Here is a 20,965-nt window from a genome sequence, read left to right on the forward strand (position 1 = left end):
GGTATCCAAAACTGTTCACAGCTGTGGTCTGACTAGAGTGTTAGTATAGTTATAGCAAAACCTCTTAACATTTATGCACCGTTCCCTTTGAAGTAAATACGAACCGGGATGAACACAACTAAATCCTGGGAACATTATCACCGTGGTACAAGAAGCCATAGCTTGGCTGTAAACTTCGTCCGCAGCTGTCTCTATGGTTCACCCGGGCAAATGGGTGTTACTGTTCTCGATTTGGTCAGCTAGTGGCGCCGTGGTTCATCCCGGGCAGCAGATGGCGCCGTGGTTCACCCCGGGCAGCGGGTGGCGCTGCGGGTCCTTCCTGGGTAGCGGGTGGAGTTGTGGTTCCTCCCGGGCTGTAGATGGCGCCGTGGTTCCACCCCGGGCAGCGGGTGGCGCTGTGAGTCCTTCCTGGTTAGCGGGTGGAGCTGTGGTTCCTCCCGGGCTGTAGATGGCGCCGTGGTTCCTCCCAGGCAGCTGGTGGCGCTGTTCCTGGAAGTTTGCTGGATTTGTCTATCGTGTTGGAAAGGTCGCGGCGGACGTTCGGTAAGTGTATTCCGGGGTTTGTAAATAGGCGGCGCGGAGAATGGAAAGATATCGTTGCAATAGTTGTTGTGATGTGGGCTGACTGACAGCTTGTCTTCGTCACAAGAAAAGTTGGATTCAGCTGGTGCTAAGACCTGAAGGTGGCCGGAGAGTTAAGACGGTGGAACGGGAGGTGGAGCGAGGAATGGGCCAGCTTTTAGTTTGATTAAAAAATACACTCTGAAGGGAAGGTTAATGTTTCAGTAGAAACGTCAATTTCGTATTTGGAACTTGTGGGACAGTGTTTGTAACTGGATCAGGGACATTAAACTTTGCTGCATTTAGCAGAATCTCATATTTCACTATTTATACAACGGGCCTTATTTTATTCCAAGTAGATTTGTTACTCCCCATTATCACCTGTCAGTCTGAGGGCAGAATGTCTTTTAAGGAGATTCCGTACCCATATGCTCCATCTCAAAATACTTTAGACGGGCATGTTATTGCTTTTCAAATATTCCTATACAATTGAATCTCTTTGAAGCTTTCATTATTTTTGTTGTGGACATGCCAAAGTTGGACTAGGGTGGACAAAGTCAAAAATCACACCTGTTGAACTATAACCCTGTGTCATGTGATTTTTGACATTATTTTGATAACTTTGCTTACAATATTTGGCTCAGCAGTTTGGGGCAGTGATTGATAAGGACAGTGGCAACTTATATTTATTTAACACTTTTAGTACATTAAATCATCTCAAGGTATTTCAATGTGTAAATAAATGATTGAAATGTGAATATAGGCATTGAGCCAAAGGGGAAAATATTGGAATAGGTGGTCAAAGTTTGATTGAAGAGGGAGATTTCAACAAATATCTTAAAAGAGGGAAAATCGGCATAGGGTTTCTGATGGGAATTCTGATACCTATGGCTGAGCTCAGGGTCAGCAGCCTTAATAATAGGTAAAAACAATGACTGCAGATGCTGGAAACCAGATTCTGGATTAGTGGTGCTGGAAGCCCTGTGGCCCAACATTTCAACTCCCCTTCCCACTCTGCCGAGGACATGGAGGTCCTGGGCCTCCCTCACCTCATCTTCTGCCTTGGAACACTTCAACCCAGGGCATCAATGTGGACTTCAACAGTTTCCTCATTTCCCCTTCCCCCACCTCACCCCAGTTCCAAACTTCCAGTCAGCACTGTCCCCATGACTTGTCCTACCTGCCTATCTTCTTTTCCACATCCACTCCACCCTCTTCCCCCCCCAACCTATCACCTTCATCCCCTCCCCCATTCAGCTATTGTACTTTCTCCCTACTCCCACCCTCCTCTCACTTATCTCTCCATCCTTCAGGCTTCTCTGCCTGTATTCCTGATGAAGGACTTTTGCACAAAACGTCGATTTTACTGCTCCTTGGATGCTGCCTGAACCGCTGTGCTCTTCCAGCACCACTAATCCAGAACCTTAATAATAGTCCTTTTAAAAAAGTCAATACAATGTCTTAAGAGTTGCAGTGGAATTGCACAAATAGCAGTAACTGAAAAGACAGATACGTTCCAACAAAAAGTAGTTAAAGTGATTAAGGGGCACTTGGAAGATGCAGTTGCAGAATTAATAACGAGGAATGGAAAAATGGGACATAATTTAATTCAGTGTTTTGCTTTGGACTTTGTGGAGGAGATCATTCATTGACTGTGACTGTACAGGTAGGAGTGGAACTAGAGAAAGAAAGACCCACTCACCTGGATGGCAGAGGTAAGGTGTTGGAGGATGCTCTGGTTTTGTGACAGTTTGTGGCATTTGTGACTTTGAGTAGGGTCATCAGAATAAAAACTGAAAGAACTGCCGATGCTGTAAATCAGAAACAAAAGCAGAAATTGCTGGAAAAGCTCAGCAGAACGTTGTAGGAAAATGCCAGAAATCTGGTGAAGAGTTGTGAGAAGGATGGCAGTGCTTTGGAAAGTGACTACATGTCCAGAGATCTTAAACGTAGATTGGAAGTAGGGTAGAGATTTGCAAGTATAAGAGAATGTTTGTATAAGTTGGGGAGATGGTGCATTTCAAAGTTTGGGAAAACTGTATCCATGGCAAGGTAATTATTCAAAGTATTAGTTAATATGATTTCTGAGAAGAGAGTTTGGCTGGTCAAGAGCATGTTGAGAATAGGGTCAAGAGAGTAGGAAGTAGGTCTTGTAACTTGGAGACAACATGAGAGAGATAGTATTTTTTCAGTTTATTCATGGGATATGGGTATTTTTGGCTGGGTCAGCATTTATTGGCCAGTCCTAGTTGTCATTGAGAAGGTTTTGGTGAACTGTGTTCATGAACCACTCCAGTCCATTTGGTATAGGTCAACCCGCAATATTATTAGGGAGCGAGTTCCATGATTTTGACCCAGTAACATTGAAGTTTTTCCAAATCAGAATGACTTGGTGAGTGGCTTGGAATGGACGTTGCACATGGTGATGTTTGCTACCTTTGACCTCCATGGCAGTGGTCATGGGTTTGAAAGGTGGTATCTAAAGAGTCATAGGAGATGTTCAATGTGGAATCAGACCCTTTGGTCCAACGTGTTCATGCCGACCAGTTATCCTAATCTAATCTATTCCCATTTGCCAGCACTTTGCCTGTATCCCTCTAAACTCTTCCTGTTCATATACCCATCCAGATGCCTCTTAAATGTTGTAATTGTACCAGCCTCCACCACCTCCTCTGGCAGCTCATTCCATACACGCACCACCCTCTTTGTGGAAAACGTCACCCCTTTGGTCCCTTTTATATCTTTCTCCTCTCACCCTAAAGCTATGCCCTCTAGGCCTGGACTCCCCCACCCCAGGGAAAAGACCTTTGCTATTTATCCTATTCATGTCTCTCATGATTTTATAAACCTCTATCAGGTCACCTCTCAGCCTTTGACACTCCATGGTTCACAGCCCCAGCATATTCATCCTCTCCCTATCGCTCCTTGGTGATTCTTTGTAGTGCATCCAGCAGGTGGGACACAGCTACTACTGAGTGTTAGTGGTAAAGGAAATAAATGTTTATGGATTGGTGCCAATCAAACAGGATATTTTGTCCTGATGCTATCAGGTGTCTTAAGTGTTATTGAAACTGTACTCATCAGGCGACTGGGGGGTATTCCATCTCACTCCTTAATTGTTGATAGTGAACACACTTTATCAAGTCAGAAGGTGAATTGCTTGATGTAGATTCATAGTCTCTGACTTACTTTTGTGGCTATAGTAATTATGTGACTAGGCCAATTCAATTTCTGGTCAATGATAACCTCCAGGTTGCTGATAGTGCAGGATTAACAAACTAGTTCAGAGATTGCAGGTAACAAACTATAGCATGAAGCAAGTCCACAAGAACAAAGAGATATTCCTTGGAATGTAGGAGAATGATGGGTGACCTCACTGAGACGTGTAAAATCATGAGGGTCATAAATAGGATGAATGCATATAGTTTTGTTCCGGGGATGGGGATTTGAAATCTAGAAGGTATAGGTTTAAGGTGAGAGGGGAGAGGTTTAAGAATCAATAGCAACATTTTAGAACTGTACATGGCTGGGAAGGGTTTAGAGGGATATGGACCAAATGCAGGCAATTGGAACTAGCAGAGTGGGCATTATGGTCAGCATGGACCAGTTTGGGGTGAAGGGCCTGTTTCCATGCAGTATCACTCTATAACTCGATGATTCTATCAAGAGAAAGTTAGCTCAGTGAACAAACATAAGGAATGATACAACTGAAGGAATAATCAGAGTGACACAAATTTATGAATTCTAGCAGTTGTGTATATTGAATTTGGTGGGATTGAAGGGAGTGGCTAGTAATGAAGAAAGAAGCTAGATGTGGAATTCCTATTGAGTTAGATTGTGTAGAAACTCTGGATGTATAGATTATTATAATCTTCTATTGAATCAGTGCAAACTTTTTTTATTTCTCTTGACAGCTTTTCTGAAACATTTTCATTTAAATCTAGTAAATATTCATTTTTAGCAGGAAGAATAGCTTTTGTTAAATTGATTCAAATAATTGACCACTTGATTTTGTCATACTTAACCACTTCCATTGTCTTGTGCATCTCTTCCATGCCTACCCTACCTCCTTTGCCACGTTGGTCTGTCCTTTGAGTACTATATTTCTCATCTCTGCCTTCCCAAGTCATTCTCCATTCTACAGCATCTTACATACCATTCCTTCCTGTGTCATCCACATCCCATGCCATTTCATTTTTCCCATCAAACTCTCTCATGTTATCTGCATTCTGCCACATTTTCATCTTTACCCTGATCCCAAGTACCACTTCAAACTATGCAATTAATATTCAATAGGATCAGTTATGTCTGAACTAAGTATTGAGCAGCAGTTACAAAGTGGAGCAAGATCACAAATTACTCCCTCATGCAGAGGGCTGAGAGGGGGATAGTATGTATTCCCAGGTTGCTCTCATTGCTGTTTTCACTGCCAACTAAAAAAGGCAGTCATAAGAAGTGAAGTTTGAAGGGAGGCTTTGTCTTATTGATTTGGAGCGGCATGGTGGCACAGTGGTTAGCACTGCTGCCTCACAGCACCAAAGACCTGGGTTCAATTCCCGCCCCAGGCAACTGTCTATGTGGAGTTTGCACATTCTCCCCATGTCTGCGTGGGTTTCCTCAGGGTGCTCCGGTTTCCTCCCACAGTCCAAAAATGATCAGGTTAGGTGAATTGGCCATGCTAAGTTGCCCGTAGTGTGAGATGAAGGGGTAAGTGTAGGGGAATGGGTCTGGGTAGTTTGCTCTTCGGAGGGTTGGTGTGGACTTATTGGGCCAAAGGGCCTGTTTCCACACTGTAATTAATCTAATCTAATCAAAATGGGCATGTTAGAGTGGCTGAGAGGAGCAGAGAAATTGATATGGGCGATTTCACATTGGCAGTTTTTAACAAAGAGATTGAGGAGGCGAGCAAGAGGAAAGGGAAAATGGTACAAGTGGAGGGTGAATACTGGAGGTGGGTGAAGGGATCAGTGGCTTGCGGGGGGAGGAGTCCTGCCCAATGAAGTAAGTGCGGAGACAGAGGCAGCGGAAAAACAACAGTTATGCCTGACAGAACAGAACAGTTTGGATCCACAAAAAATACACTTGTTGCCATAGACATGCTCCAGTCTTGATTCTTTAACAAAATCAAAAAAATTACATTTATGTTGAATTTTGTTTGGCATCTCTTTGTCCATTGACGTCTGCTCTGCTATCTTTTAAATTATTACACTTTGTTTAGCGTTATTTATGATTAAACCCAAATTAACACGCACAATACAAATCAACATTCACTTTTAAAATAATTTATGAAAGGTAGAAACTGCAGAGCCCAACCTCATTAAGTCCTGAGACTACAACCTGTTGTAAAAGACTTAATCAAAGTTGAGCATTGATTTTGTCTGATCCTGCAAAAGAAGTAGGCTTTGTTCATATGACCAGAGCAAAAGGCCTTGTAAAGAAATTCCATTTATTGAGAGAACTATGTTTCTGAACTGAATGGAAACATCATTTGAATTGATTTTCTTTGGGATTTAGATTGAATAGATCTGGAAGAAAACATTCATGAGGAGCACAACCTGGACTGAAAAACTGTTGCTCAGGTTTGAAATTAATATTGTAATATTGTACAGAAATCTATAAGCTCGACTTTCTGTAAAAAGCTGAAAAGAGTTAACTTTGGCAGGACAAGCCTACACTTCACCCAAGTAAAACATAACTTTGTATTCATCAATTAATCAATCAAATTTTGGATGCTTTGTTGACCTTTAGGAGTGGTATTCTACAGGAATTCCCATTTTCTATTGCTTCCAAGATCTGAGGATCTGAAGATAAGGAAGATGGATAGGTTAGGACAGGTCAAGAAGGCAAGAGGGAGGGGTATGGGGCTAGATATGGGATAAGGCTGGGGGAGGAGGGATTTTGAAGCTGGTGAAGTCGATGTTGAGGCCATTGGGCTGTAAGCTTCCCAGGTGAAATATTGTTGTTTCTCCAATTTCTGTTTGGTCTCATTCTGGAGGTTGCCAAGGATGGACATGTTACTGGGGAAGTGGGAGAGGTAATTAAAGTGAATGGCAACTGGAAGGTCGGGCTGGTTGATGTGTGCAGAGCACAGATGCTCTTTGGTCCCCGAGTCTGCGTTGGATCTCCCCGATATATGGGGAAACCACATCGGGAACAACGGATGCAATAGATAAGGTTGAATGATGTGCAGGCGAATCTCTGTCAGATCTGGAAGGCTTGTTTAGGGCCTTGCATGGAAGTGACGGGAGGTGTGGGGGCAGGTGTCGCACCTGACGCGTTTGCAGGGAAAGGTACTGGGTTGGGGAGTGTAGAGTTGATGAAGGGATCACAGAGTGAATGGTCCTTGTGGGAAGCGGGTGGGTGGGAAAGCAAACATCTCTTTGGGGTGGTGATATCTGATTGCAGGTGGCAGAAATGTTGGATTTGACAAATTTGATGCACCACCCCACCAATTCTGATATTCAAGGAAGCAACAGCAATTTAGTGAGACTTCTAAAATTTTAATATGAGATTTGAACATTCCTGTCAAATCTGATATTTGTTGTCTGTACCTGGTTGCTCTTGAACTGATTAGATCTCTAGGCCATTTAAGAGTTAACCACATTGCTGGTAGTCCGGAGATACAAGCAGACCAGATTGGGTAAAGACAGCAGATTTCCTTCTCTAAAGGACAGACTGAAAAATATTGTGTCTTGCAGAACTATTAATTGCAGAGTGTGAATCAATGGGTGATTTAAATCGCACGGTCAAGGCGACTTACTTTTGTTCTTATTTTTAGAACGTGGATTGGTAGTATCTGAAGATGTCTGACTCAGACAGTGATGAGGATCATGAACAACCATTCTCTCTCACTGGCTTTCTGTTTGGAAACATTAATGAGGATGGACAGTTGGAGGATGATAGTGTCCTTGACAAGGTAATGTGTATTTTCATTAGCACTGTAGCAGTGTAGAAAGTGCATGACTATATCTATGTGTGTGTGTCTACTTAAACAGCAAGATTAATTTTTTTAGCAGGCAGAAAATTTTACTGTGGATGTCCAAACTATTGTTTTTATCATTACATCCACAAACTGAAACAGCACAATAAGAACAATTATGTAAGTTGCATGCTATTAATACCCATTGGCTTAGTTTTCGTTGTGTGACAGCTTAAAAACTTTATTCACAGATGTAAGTTTTATTCAGGAAGAAAATTACAGAATCTTGTAAAGCAAAAAGAAGTTGCTAGAGCTGCTTTCGATGTATACTTTATCTCAGCTTTAGTGTAACACACTTTTACAGTCTACATAGTATAATTCTCTTCTACAAATTTCCTCACAGAAACCTATGACTTGGAATTTCATCACTTTGGACTACCGTTGCAGTTGACAAATCCTGTTGACCACAACAATATAGACCTGCTGTATTATTATGAGTTGTCACTGATATACACCTTTTGTTTTACATAATTCTGTGTCTGGAATTAAGCTCCTTTCTAGTATTTTAAACAATTAAATGATATTTCATACATTGTCATTCAGAAGACTTTATCTAACACTACTGTTACTCTGTCTTTATTAAACTTCACAAACTGTTTATGCCCCAGCAAATTGATTTTAAGAGTTTGGATTTTCTTTCATATTGTCTGTGGCCTCTGTATTTTTAAGAAAGAAGTCCAAGTGTGTCTGTGCTACTGGCCAAGCTACATTTGTTGCCCATTCCTAACAGCACTTGAGAAGGTGGTGGCAAGCTTGTTTTCTTTCTTGAATGATTGCAGTCCACATAGACTAGTTTTACTCAGTGTTACCGGCAATACAGGTAGTTCCAGTAACAGCTGAAGCTATGCAATACAGTTTTAACTGTTCAGGGTTGTATGTGGCTTGGGCAAAGAACTTGCAAACGATGGTGTTCCCTGTTTGTGCTGTCTTTCTAGGTGGTAGATGGATTTGGTAGGTGCTGTGAAAGAAGGCTTGCCAAGTTAATGGAATGCGTCTTATAGATTATAGACAGTGATTGGGTTGGGGCGAATGTTTGAATATAATTGTTAATGGTGATCTGGAGGGCTGCTTTGTTCTGGACGGTGTAGAGCTTCTTGAGTGTTGTTGCCCAGCATTTGTCCCAGCAAGTGGACAATATTCTGCCCCACTACTTACGTGTTGCTGCAATTGTTTTGGAGACACAGGAGATGAGTTGATTGCCTCAGAATTCCCAACCTCTGACGCATTCATGTAGCCATTGTATTTTTATAGCTAGTCCATATTTTGGTCAATTGAAGGTCCCCAGAATGTTTGTAGTGACCCTCCTCCCATTAGCGTCTACTTCTTTCTTCATTAAGAGTGTTTCTCTATATGAAAAGCAGTGCAAAAATATAACCAACTAAATTACTGGATAATGGAGCTCTGTTTTGACAATGGAAAATTCAAAGCTGATCAACCACATCTCAAGGCAGAAACACATTCTTGACTTGCCTTGAACACCATAGATTTTTTCAGCATTTATTTGGCCCAGTGTTGAAACCACTTTGCAGTAAAGATGTGAATATTTAATTGAGAGGGAGAGAACAGGATAAGATGTTTTCCAGATTTATTTGCTGTTTCAGTGACATCACTCGTGTTTATGTGGCATTATTTTCACTGACTCGTTTAGTAGATCAGAAAAATGATGTCATTTCATTGCTGTGTCTTGTTCATCTCTAACTGATCCATGCAAGCTTTAGTGAGTTGTAATGTGTTCACTGTCTGTTCACAGGAGTCAAAAAAGCATCTGGATGGTTTGGGAACATTGGGTCTTGGGACTCTTATCAAAGAAATCACAGCCAGTGAGGATGATGCAGTGGAATCTGATGAAAGGAGTAGCAATGCAGAGGGTAAGCAATGACTTTCCATAAAATAAATTTAAAAGATATACAGTAAAAGTCCCATTTATCCAGCACTCAGGCATCAGGAATTCTCATGCAACCGGCAATCAGAAAGTTGTCCGGACTGCATGCACTTGCTTTTTCCATTGTACAATAGTCTGGGATTCAAAATGAAAAATCAGAATTATCACCTCCTGAAACTTCATCAAGGCGGAGTGATTGACTTATCAGGACAGGAGCAAGTTTTCATCATTCAAGGAACTATTATTTGGTCATGTTTTTCTCGCGCTCTCAGTTTAATTCTCTCATTTTCTTCTTTTGATCAAAATCTCACTGATAGTGTTTATGACTGCTTGTGACTGCTTGATTTTAAAAACCGCACTCATCTTCTGTCAGCAATGAGTTGAGTTATTTCAGCCAGCAGTGGTATTTCTCCTATAACTGGTAGTCAAAGATGTACAGGGTTAGGTGGATATGCCAAGCTAAATGCAGGATTACGGGATGGGTGGGGGTCTGGGTCTTGCTGTTTGGAGAATTAGTGCTCACTTAATGCATGACCTCTTCCCACGTTGTAGGGATTCTAAGATCCATGTAACCCTTATTCCTCATTCCCTGTATGTGTCTGATACCGGAGGGATTACTGGAATATGTTTTAAATATTGCACTCCTTGTGGGCATTCTGATGTGCCCTACATAAATTCCAGAATTCTACAGTCCTCATTTTTCTCTTGGACTTCGCTTTTCTCTTCTGTTGAAAGAATTTCCAGTCTTACATTCTAATATGTTCTTTCCATACTTCCACCTCTCGGGCTCCATCACAGATGGACTAATCTTCAGATATGGTAACTTTGCATTGTGGACCTCCTTATCACCTCTTTTTTTAACCTCCAGAGATATATTTATTGACTATTCATTTACTTGGAGTTAAGTTCTTATACATAATTTAACAGTTGTAAATATTTAGTTAATTTTCCTCCCCCAGCTGAAATCTCAAGCTTACTTAGTCCAGTTACTGTCTCTCAGCCTATTTGCTGCTGAAGTCGAGGTATGCCTTTGTAACCTGCTGATTCAATATAATACTGGTGGAGCGAATTACTGTTTCTTTTGATTCTGGCCTGATGCATCCCACCCCAGTTCCTTTTCAAGTCAGTAATATCCATGTCTCTCTAATTCTCTGCCCTCTTTTAAGACTGTTCTTAAAACTATCTCTTTCGAGATAGGACTAATAAATTAAACTGCTTTATTTCAATGCAAGGGGCCCAACAGGGAAGGCAGATGAACTCAGGGCATGGTTAGGAACATGGGACTGGGATATCATGGCAATTACAGAAACATGGCTCAGGGATGGGCAGGACTGGCAGCTTAATGTTCCAGGATACAAATGCTACAGGAAGGATAGAAAGGGAGGCAAGAGAGGAGGGGGAGTGGCATTTTTGGATAAGGAATAGCATTACAGCTGTGCTGAGGGAGGATGTTCCCGGAAATACATCCAGTGAAGTTATTTGGGTGGAACTGAGAAATAAGAAAGGGATGATCACCTTATTGGGATTGTATTATAGACCCCCTCATAGTCAGAGGGAAATTGAGAAACAAACTTGTAAGGAGATCTCAGCTATCTGTAAGAATAATAGAGTGGTTATGATAGGGGATTTTAACTTTCCAAATATCAACTGGGACTGCCATAGTGTTAAAGGTTTAGATGGAGAGGAATTTCTTAAGTGTGTACAAGACAATTTTCTGATTCAGTATGTGGATGTACCTACTAGAGAAGGTACAAAACTTGACCTACTCTTGGGAAATAAGGCAGGGCTGTGACTGAGGTGTCAGTGGGGTAGCACTTTGGGGCCAGCGACCATAATTCATTTTAACATAGTGATGGAAAAGGATAAACCAGATTTAAAAGTTGAAGTTCTAAATTGGAGAAAGGCCAATTTTGACAGTATTAGGCAAGAACTTTCGAAAGCTGATTGGAGGTAGATTTCGCAGTTAAAAGGACGTTTGGAAAATGGGAAGCCTTCAGAAATGAGATAACGAGAGTCCAGAGAAAGTATATTCCTGTCAGGGTGAAAGGGAAGGCTGATAGGTATAGGGAATGCTGGATGACTAAAGAAATTGAGGGTTTGGTTCGGAAGCATATGTGAGGTAGAGACAGGATAGATCGATGAATCCTTAGAAGAGTATAAAGAAAGTAGGAGTATACTTAAGAGGGAAATCAGGAGGGCAAAAAGGGGACATGAGATAGCGTTGGCAAATAGAATTATGGAGAATCCAAAGGGTTTTTACAAATATATTAAGGACAAAAGGGTAACTAGGGAGAGAATAGGGCCCCTCAAAGATCAGCAAGGCGGCCTTTGTGTGGAGCCACAGAAAATGTGGGAGATACTAAATGAATATTTTGCAACAGTATTTACTGTGGAAAAGGATATGGAAGATATAAACTATAGGGAAATAGATGTGACATCTTGCAAAATGTCCAGATTACAGAGGAGGAAGTGTTGGATGTCTTGAAACAGTTAAAGGTGGATAAATCCCCAGGACCTGATCAAGTGTACTGAGAACTCTGTGGGAAGCTAGAGAAGTGATTGCTGGGCCTCTTGCTGGGATATTTGTATCATTAATAGTCACAGGTGAGGTGCCGGAAGACTGGAGGTTGGCAAACGTGGTGCCAATGTTTAAGAAGGGCGGTAAAGACAAGCCAGGGAACTATAGACCCAGTGAGCCTGACCTCAGTGGTGGGCAGGTTGTTGGAGGGAATCCTGAGGGACAGGATGTACATGTATTTGGAAAGGCAAGGACTGATTAGGGATAGTCAGCATGGCAACTAGCCAATAGAGGCAGTCCCCATTCTTGTGCTGACTCTCCCATTACCCCCACTGTGAATCTATTATTATCATTAACATCTACTCTTTGGTGACACTTCCTCTCTTTTGTCTCCTGTAGGTACGAACGGTATATCCATGGTCTCAGCAGTTAAGAGGGCAGCCATGCAAGATATCCCCTGCTCCACCAAACAGCTGGGATGCTGAAACTTGGTGGAATGCTGTCCAGAGTAAAGTCCAGAGCACCTGCTGGTCAATCCATCACTGCCATGTCTCTGCATCTGGTCAAGAAAGAAACATTACAGGTCACTGGCACTCAGAGAACTGCTGGAGACCAAGCACCTGGTCAGTCTCACACAGGCGAGGACCCCATGGTATTGGCAATTCAGAACTTCAGACAAATGCACAAGCAGAGAGACCTTGGAGTGCAGATTCATAGCTCCTTGAAAGTGGAGTCACAGGTAGATAGGATAGTGAAGAAGGCATTTTGTATGCTTTCCTTTATTGGTCAGAGTATTGAGTACAAGAGTTGGGAGGTCATGTTGCAGCTGTACAGGACATTGGTTAGGCCACTGTTGAAATATTGCGTGCAGTTCTGGTCTCCTTCCTATTGAAAAGATGTTGTGAAACTTAAAAGGGTTCAGAAAAGATTTACAAGGATGATGCCGGGTTTGGAGGATTTGAGCTATGTGGAAAGGCTGAACAGGCTGGGGCTGTTTTCCCTGAAGCGTTGGAGGCTGAGGGGTGACCTTATAGAGGTTTATGAAATAATGAGGGGCATGTATAGGATAAATAGATAAAGTCTTTTCCCTGGGATCGGGGAGTCCGGAACTGGAGGGCATAGGTTTAGGGTGAGAGGGGAAAGATATAAAAGAGACCTAAGGGGCAATCTTTTCATGCAGAGGGTGGTACGTGTATGGAATTAGCTGCCAGAGGAAGTGGTGGAGGCTGGTACAATTGCAACATTTAAAAAGCATTTGGATGGGTATACGAATAGGAAGGGTTTGGAGGAATATGGGCCAGGTGCTGGCAGGTGGGACTAGATTGGGTTGGGATATCTGGTCGGCATGGACAGGTTGGACCGAAGGGTCTGTTTCCATGCTGTACATCTCTATGACTCTTGTGTTCCTCTCTCCTGATCTCTCTTCCTTTAGCTTGGCAATCATTTTTCTTACAAATATATGAACAAGGATCAAGAGAACGTCACTTGGCTCTTTAAGCCTGCTCTGCCATTCATTAAGATTAAGTCTGATCTGATTTTAACCTCAACTGTACGTTTCTGCATATCCCTAGTAATCTTTCATCCCTTTTGTAATCAAGAATCTGTCTATTTCTGTCTTAAAAATATTTAAAGATTCTGCATCCACTGCTTTTTGAGGAAGAGGATTCCAAAGAATCTCATAAATCTGAGTGAGAAAATGTTTTCATATCTCTGTCTTAAATAGACCACCACTTTATTTTTAAAATAGTGTCCCCTAGTTCAAGATTCTCCCAGAAGGGGAGACATCCTTTCAAAATCCACCTGATCAAGTCCCCTAAGGATCTTCTGTTTCTGTTAAGTCACCCCTAATGTTTCTGAACTGCAGCAGATATAGGTGTACCCCGTCAAGCCTTTCCTCCTGAGGAATTAGTCTAGTAAACCTTCCCTGAACTGCTTCCAATGCATTAACATCCTTCTGTCATTATGTTGACAAATACTGCCAAAGTACTCCAGATGTGGTGTCATCAATGATCTGTACAACTGAAGGGTAACCTCTCTACACTTGCGCATCAATTCCTGTCACCATAAAACACAACATTCTTTTAACTTTTCTGATTACTTGATATACCTGCAAGCTAACATTTTGTGATTCATGCACTGGGGCACCCAGGTCTCTCTGCATCTCAGACCTCTATAATCTCTCACCATTTAGATAATATGGTTTTCTATTCTTACTGCCAAAATGGGTAATTCCACACTTTGCTGCGTTGTGCTCCATTTGTTAGGTATTTGTTCATTTACTTTCCTATCTAAATCCTTTTTTAGGTTACTTATGTCCTCTTCACAACTCACTTTCCAACCTATTTTTGTATTATCAGTAAATTTAGCCTATCTCTTCCTCTTGATAATTTATGTAAATTGTAAATAATTGAGGCTCCAGTACACCACTGACATCTGCCGGCCTGACGAAGACCTATTTATTCCTACTGTCCTTTCTCTTAGCCAGCCGATCCTCTATCCTTGCCAGTATGTTGCCCCCTAATGCTATGAGAATTTATTTTCCAACATAATCTTTGATATTGCACTTTATCAAATGCCTTCTGGAAATCTCAGTACAACACATCCTCTGATTCCCCTTTATTCATAGCACAAGTTAGTTCATCAAAGAACTCCAGTAAATTAGTTAAACATGATTTATGTTTGACAAAAGTATGTTGGCTTTGCCTGATTAGCATGACCTAGTCCACGTCCTCTGTAATAAAGTTTTTAATAATAGCTTCTGAAATTTTCCCCATGGCAGATGTGAAACTTCTCTGTGAAATATTTTGGCTGTATACAAATGCAAGTCTACTCATCACTCTCCTCCTGAAGATCTACAAACAAGTCCAGATCTGCTCCATGTTATTCCTCGGCCCAAGGCAGTTCATTTAGCTCAGCTGATTAATGATTGTTCTTATGTATGTAGGTTGGATTCAGAGTAAAGATGATGCCATTGATTACTCCGATATCAATGAGGTAGCAGAGGATGAGACCCGCAGGTATCGTCACGTGATGGGAAATCTTCAGCCACTAAGGAGACTGGGTAAACAAGATTATTTTAGATGTATTAACCAGTTAACTGTACTCCTATATTGAGTAGTGAAACCTGTCATTTTACTGATTGGCAATAAAGAAAAAAGTAAAGACTGAAAACATGCCTCTATTGTAGTAACGGGTCTATGATAAGTAATAGATTCAATTGGTAAAAGCTAGAATGAATTGTTTGTGTTAATGCTTCAGGCATGACAGAAAGAGCTGGTGGGCTGGTGTAGGAAAAATAACGTAGTGGGTTTAGGAATACAGGTATATGTGATATCTGATATTTCAATTATTCTGGTTTTTCAGCTTAATACGAATTTCCCCAAATTGTTGACAAGCTCTTGGAAATAGATCAGAGGCCTGCACTTTGGTATTGTAGGAGAATAGGCAATGTTATTCTTATAGAAATCATATTTTAAATATTGTTTCAAATGCTGACATTGAATTGCTTATTTGGCTTTATTTAAAAGCTGTAATAACCTTTTAAATACATAAGATCTGTCTCCATATAATGGAAATTGTATACTAAACACCCGTCTTGCTGACTTCAGAAGACGATGATGATGACTATGATGCAGACAGTGAAGATATGGACTCAAAGCTCATGCCTCCCCCTCCACCACCACCTCCACTGAATAAGGAGGAGTCAAATTCACAGGAAATAATTGGTGAGTTCAAAATAATTGTTTGTTATTTAAAGTGAGAAACAGAGAAAGAACAGTTTGTTGAATGCTCTTAGTTTGCTCTTGAATTGATCAGCAAATTGAATCAGATTGTGGGCTAGCAATTGTAGTACTGCTGGGTTATACTGATATAACAATTCAGTTGGGCACCATAATTTAATTCAATTGACTGGAACTTCGAACACAAAATGGTCAAACTATAAGCTTGGGGTATGTGAAGGGGTGGATGTGGAGAGGAGTAAACTAGAAATATTTTAGTGGTAGAATATTCTGTATTCATGGGATAGATAGTGTCCTTTGCAGCAAAGAATGAGAATCTTGAACTACCCACTGCCATTATGGCTGGAAGAAAACTTGGAAATGTACGGTGTCAGTGCAGATGTCATGTTTCAAGTTAAACACAGTGACATGGTAGGATCAGGACTTAACCTCTAAATTGTCTTGCACAATCACGAAAGTAATTTCTGGATTATTATACATGAACCACATCTAATTTAGCATAGTAACAGAAAAGCCGTAAGAATAATGGTGTGGCTAGTGTTTTGGTGTAGGAAGAGGGGTCCTTTTCGTGGAACATTGGTATTACTTTTTGGACAAGAAGGAATTGGATCACTGGGAAGGTTTTCAGCTAAGCTTGGCTGGGACCAACATTTTAGTGGAAAATTTAAACAGGGAAATGTCAAAGGCTTTAAGAATCTAGAAAGTGGGGAGCCAAAATGACAACATGACAGGAAAAGAGACATAGGCTGTTCAGTGAATTGAGCCTGCTAGCCCTTTAGTACACTCAAGGCTGATCAAATACTGGGTCACTGGGTCAAAATCCTACAATTCCCTCTCTCATAGCATTGTGGGTTAACTCACAGCAGGTGGACTGCAGTAGTTCAAGAAGGTCACCACCATCTTCTCAAGGGAAAAAGGTTTGGGTAATAAATGCTGGTTGGCCAGCCAGCGATGCCCATGTCCCATGCATGAAGGGGGAAAGAAAAATTAAAGTCACCCATAATTACTGTATTGCAGATCCTACGTGCTTCTCTCATCTTTGACTTACACCATGACCCACACAAGCACTATTATTTTGCTGCTCCCTGCCATTCCTTAATTCCACCCAAACAGATTCCACACGTTGCTGTTCTGATCTCAGATCCTGCTTCACGAATGTACTGATGCCTTCTCTCTGCAACGTCACATCCTTTCGCCGTTGTCTGCCCTTCCTAAACAGCGAATAGTCTTGAATATACAATTTCTAGTGCTGATTACTATGCAGCCATTTTCTGTAATGGCAATTATATTGTCATTGCTTACCTCTACTTATACTCTAAATCATCCTACATGATGTAAATGTCGCATGCATTCGGGTAGATACTCTTATCTTGGCTTTTTTCATATCATTCAGTATTTGAGACAAACTTGATGCTCCACTTTATTTCTCCTGTCATCTCAATTCTCTTGTAGCTTTTCAACTTCCTTTTACCAGCTTAGTTCCCTTCACATTTGGGTTACTCCCTGAGGTTCCCATTCCCTGACATGCTAGTTTAAACCAACCCCAATGCACCATGTTCAAATTTCACCATTATCTCCCTGCGAAGATATCAGTTCAATCCTGTTAACATGCGTCCATCCAGTTTGTACAGGTCTCCCCTACACTAGGACTGGTCCTAATGTTTCAGAAACCTGATGTCCTCTCTCCCTCCTTTAATAGGGGTGTTATATTAGCCATTTTCCAGTGATCTATATTTTACAGACCTATCAAACAAAAATAGGAAGGCTGGGATGGGATAATGCCGTACATATTATTAAAATGATGGGAGAAATATTCAATAATTGAATTGGTATTTACCAGTATGGTAGAACAGATAGACATGAAGTTGAATGATGAATAATTAGTTAAGTACATATAAGAAAAAACATTTGTTCAATGAACTCATGAAAACTAAAGATGATGATAAAATGTTTGGTCTTGATGTATTGCATCTACCCATTTTTAAACTACTAGGGAAGAGAAAGCAGAGGAATTATTGCATATTTGTGCAAGTTGTATTTCCCAAATTAAACAGCTTTATATGTGGGCCTTTGCCATACCAGGAAATTTATCAGACCATGGTAGTTCATGATCAGGATCAAATACTTATAAATCAAATCAAAGTTATTCACTTTAGATCCATGTTCAGCAACTGAAATTCTGATTAAATCTTGTATATCATCAAAAAAGTATGTACGTTTGCTCATTGAGCTGGAAAGTTCATTTTCAGACATTTCGTCACCATACTAGGTAACATTAGCAGTGAGTCTCCGGTGAAGCACTGGTGTTAGTGACCCGCTTTCTATTTGTGTTTCGATTTCCTTGGGTTGGTGATGTCATTTCTTCTCAAAAATCACTATCATCAAAAATATCAAGAATATTCAATATTGAAATTAAAAATGTGAAATAAACAAGTCAGACTTAAAGATGATAAAATCTCTGGTCCAGATGAATTGCAACAATGGATTTTTAAAATAAATTAGGCAAGAGAAGCAGAGTCACTACCATGCTAATATGTATTGGATCTCATGCAGCTGGTAGCTGGGACTGAGGGGAGGCTGTGGCATAGCGAAAATGATGTTGGTAATCCAGAGATCCAGGTTCAAATCTCACCATAGCAGATGGTGAGATTTGAATTTGAAAAGGAAAAATCTGGAATTAAATATTGAATGATGAACAGGAATTTACTGTTGATTGTTGTAAAAACATATATGGTTTACTAATGTCGTTGAATGAAGGTAAATGACCTACATGTGACTCCAGGCCACAACAATGTGTTGATTCTCAGACTGTCACAGATTCAAGAGCTGACTCACAGACTAGTCAAGCAACAGCCTGACACAGTCATACTCATGGAATCGTATTTTAAATACCATATCGCAATTAGTGCCTTAACCATTTCTGCATATATTCTATCCCACCAGCAGACCAGATCAGGAAGAGGTGACAGGGAAATGGTATGCAGTTCTTGAGGGAGTTGGCCTGGGGGAACGGAGCAGGAGAGTTTGCTCCCAGAACCCAGTCTCGAACCACAGCCGGATCAGTTAAAGAACTGCGTTAAGTCAAGGTGGGGGTTGGATGTGAAAGTCCCTGGTTTCCTGTGTGGGTCACTTTCTGGTATTTCGTTTTCATCTGGAGTGGAGAGCAAGGAGAAGCTGCTGGGATTAACCCCCAGCATTGCTGAGATTGACCGGCTCCAATAATTTCCAGTGGGAGGCTGTCACGGGAAGTATACCCAGGGTTAGATGCCAAACTGAAGGTGTCTGTTCAAAGTTCAGGAATTTGATTTAGGAATAGATATTTCTCAAGAATACTTCTTATTTAATCTATGTCTTACACAAAGTGTTTGGTCACATAGCTGTGCAGATTTACTTCTTTTAAATCACTGCCCATGTGGTCACTGCCTTTGTCTCTCTTTCTCCTTTTTAAAGTGGCGTTGTTTTGATCATTTTTTTCCCCAAAGTTCCAAAACAATGCAACAGCTTAAAAAACAGTAATTACTGCTCCTACAATTTGAGGAAATCAGCTCCAGCATGAAAATACCTCAAAAAAAGGAGCAGCTCTTTGAGCCACAACTTTTTCCCATCCTCCATCTTGGATTAACCACAATAAACGACTGCTTTTTGGTTTTATATAGATGATTTCAACGTCAACGTGGGGTATTGTTAGTAAATTTGTAGATGATACTAAAATTGGAGGTGTACTTGACAGCGAAGAAGGTTACCTCAGAGTGCAAAGGTATCTTGATCAGATGGGCCAATGGGCTGAGGAGTGGCAGATGGAGTTCAACTTGGATAAATGTGAGATGCTGCAGTTTGGAAAGGCAAATCAGGGCAGGACTTATAAAATGAATGATAAGGTCCTGGGGAGTGTTGCTTGGAGTGCAGGTATAGTTCCTTGAAAGTGGAGTCGCGGATAGATAGGATAGTGAAGAAGGCATTTGGTATACGTTCCTTTATTGGTCAGTCCATTGTGTATAGGACTTGGGAGGTCATGTTGTAGGTGTACAGGACATTGGTTAGACCACTTTTGGAATATCATGTGCAATTCTAGTCTCCCTCTATCGGAAAGATGTTGTGAAAGTTAAAAGGGTTCAGAAAGGATTCACAAGGATGTTGCCAGGGTCGGAGGGTTTGAGCCAAAAGGAGAGACCGAACAGGCTGGAGCTGTTTTCCCTGGAGCGTTGGAGGCAGTGGGGTGACCTTGCAGAGGTTTATAAAATCATGAGGGACATGGATAGGGTAAATAGACAAGGTCCTTTCCCTCAGGTGAGGGAGTTCAGAACTAGAGGGCATATGTTTAAGGTTTAAGGGGAAAGATTTAAAAAGGACCTAAGGGACACCTTTTTCACGCAGATGGTGGCGTGTGTATGGAATGAGCTGCTAGAGGAAGTGGCGGAGGCTGGTACAATTGTAACATTTAAAAGGTATTTGGATGAGTATATGAATAGGAAGGATTTAGGGGGATATGGGCCAAGTTGGCAAATGTGACTAGATTAATTTAGGATATTTGTTCAGCATGGATGAGATGTTTTTGTCTGTACATCTCGATGTCTCGATGACTCCAAAACCAACTCCAGAACCCTGGCCACTGTAATCTTGCCTCAGTACAATCTTACCTGCAATGTGCAGAGTCCAAGGTGCTTTAATACTGTGAGTATTATGCTCCTTTAAATTATATAATCAGTAAAAGGCCTCTAATCACCATCCTTCATGTAAAAAAAGCACAACAGTTGTCACTGGCAATTTTAGCAGCACAGATCAGATGGGTAAGGATAATATGGAAAACAAATTCATTGAGTACATCAGGAATAGTTTCTTCGAGCAACATATTGCAGAACCTATCCAGGAATATACTATTTTATTTTTCAAAGTTTGTGAGATGATTTGTAGCTCGGGTGCTCGTTGCTGTGGTTCTGTTCGCCGAGCTGGAAGTTTTTGTTGCAAACGTTTCGTCCCCTGTCTAGGTGACATCCTCAGTGCTTGGGAGCCTCCTGTGAAGCGCTTCTGTGGTGTTTCCTCCGGCATTTATAGTGGCCTGTCCCTGCCGCTTCCGGTTGTCAGTTTCAGCTGTCCGCTGTAGTGGTCGGTATATTGTAGTAGCCACACACGCAGACGACAAACAACATGAATTTGACTGGGACAACACTACCATTACAGGGCAAGCGAAACAAAGAACAGCCAGGGAATTCCTAGAAGCATGGCACTCATCCACAAACTCCATCAACAAACACATAGACCTGGACCCAATATACCGGCCACCACAG

The 20,965-nt window shown here is 41.3% G+C and overlaps 1 protein-coding gene across 4 annotated transcripts in view; it reads left to right on the forward strand.

Moving 5' to 3' along the window:
* The first annotated feature begins 520 nt into the window (after nucleotides 1-520).
* Nucleotides 521-20,965, forward strand: part of taf1 (TAF1 RNA polymerase II, TATA box binding protein (TBP)-associated factor) — a 176,950-nt gene continuing 156,505 nt past the window's right edge. For 3 of the 4 annotated variants that reach the window (XM_043704744.1, XM_043704746.1, XM_043704747.1), the window contains exons 1-5: nucleotides 6,072-6,140; nucleotides 7,340-7,477; nucleotides 9,291-9,408; nucleotides 14,885-15,001; nucleotides 15,549-15,665. In XM_043704744.1, the coding sequence (XP_043560679.1) occupies nucleotides 7,364-7,477; nucleotides 9,291-9,408; nucleotides 14,885-15,001; nucleotides 15,549-15,665 (466 nt within the window). In that variant the 5' untranslated portion in view covers nucleotides 6,072-6,140; nucleotides 7,340-7,363. Of the gene's footprint in view, nucleotides 544-6,071; nucleotides 6,141-7,339; nucleotides 7,478-9,290; nucleotides 9,409-14,884; nucleotides 15,002-15,548; nucleotides 15,666-20,965 lie in introns of those variants that run through there. The other variant, XM_043704745.1, reaches the window with a different exon arrangement.

This window comes from Chiloscyllium plagiosum, chromosome 15 (assembly GCF_004010195.1).
Source record: "Chiloscyllium plagiosum isolate BGI_BamShark_2017 chromosome 15, ASM401019v2, whole genome shotgun sequence".
NCBI lineage: Eukaryota > Metazoa > Chordata > Chondrichthyes > Orectolobiformes > Hemiscylliidae > Chiloscyllium > Chiloscyllium plagiosum.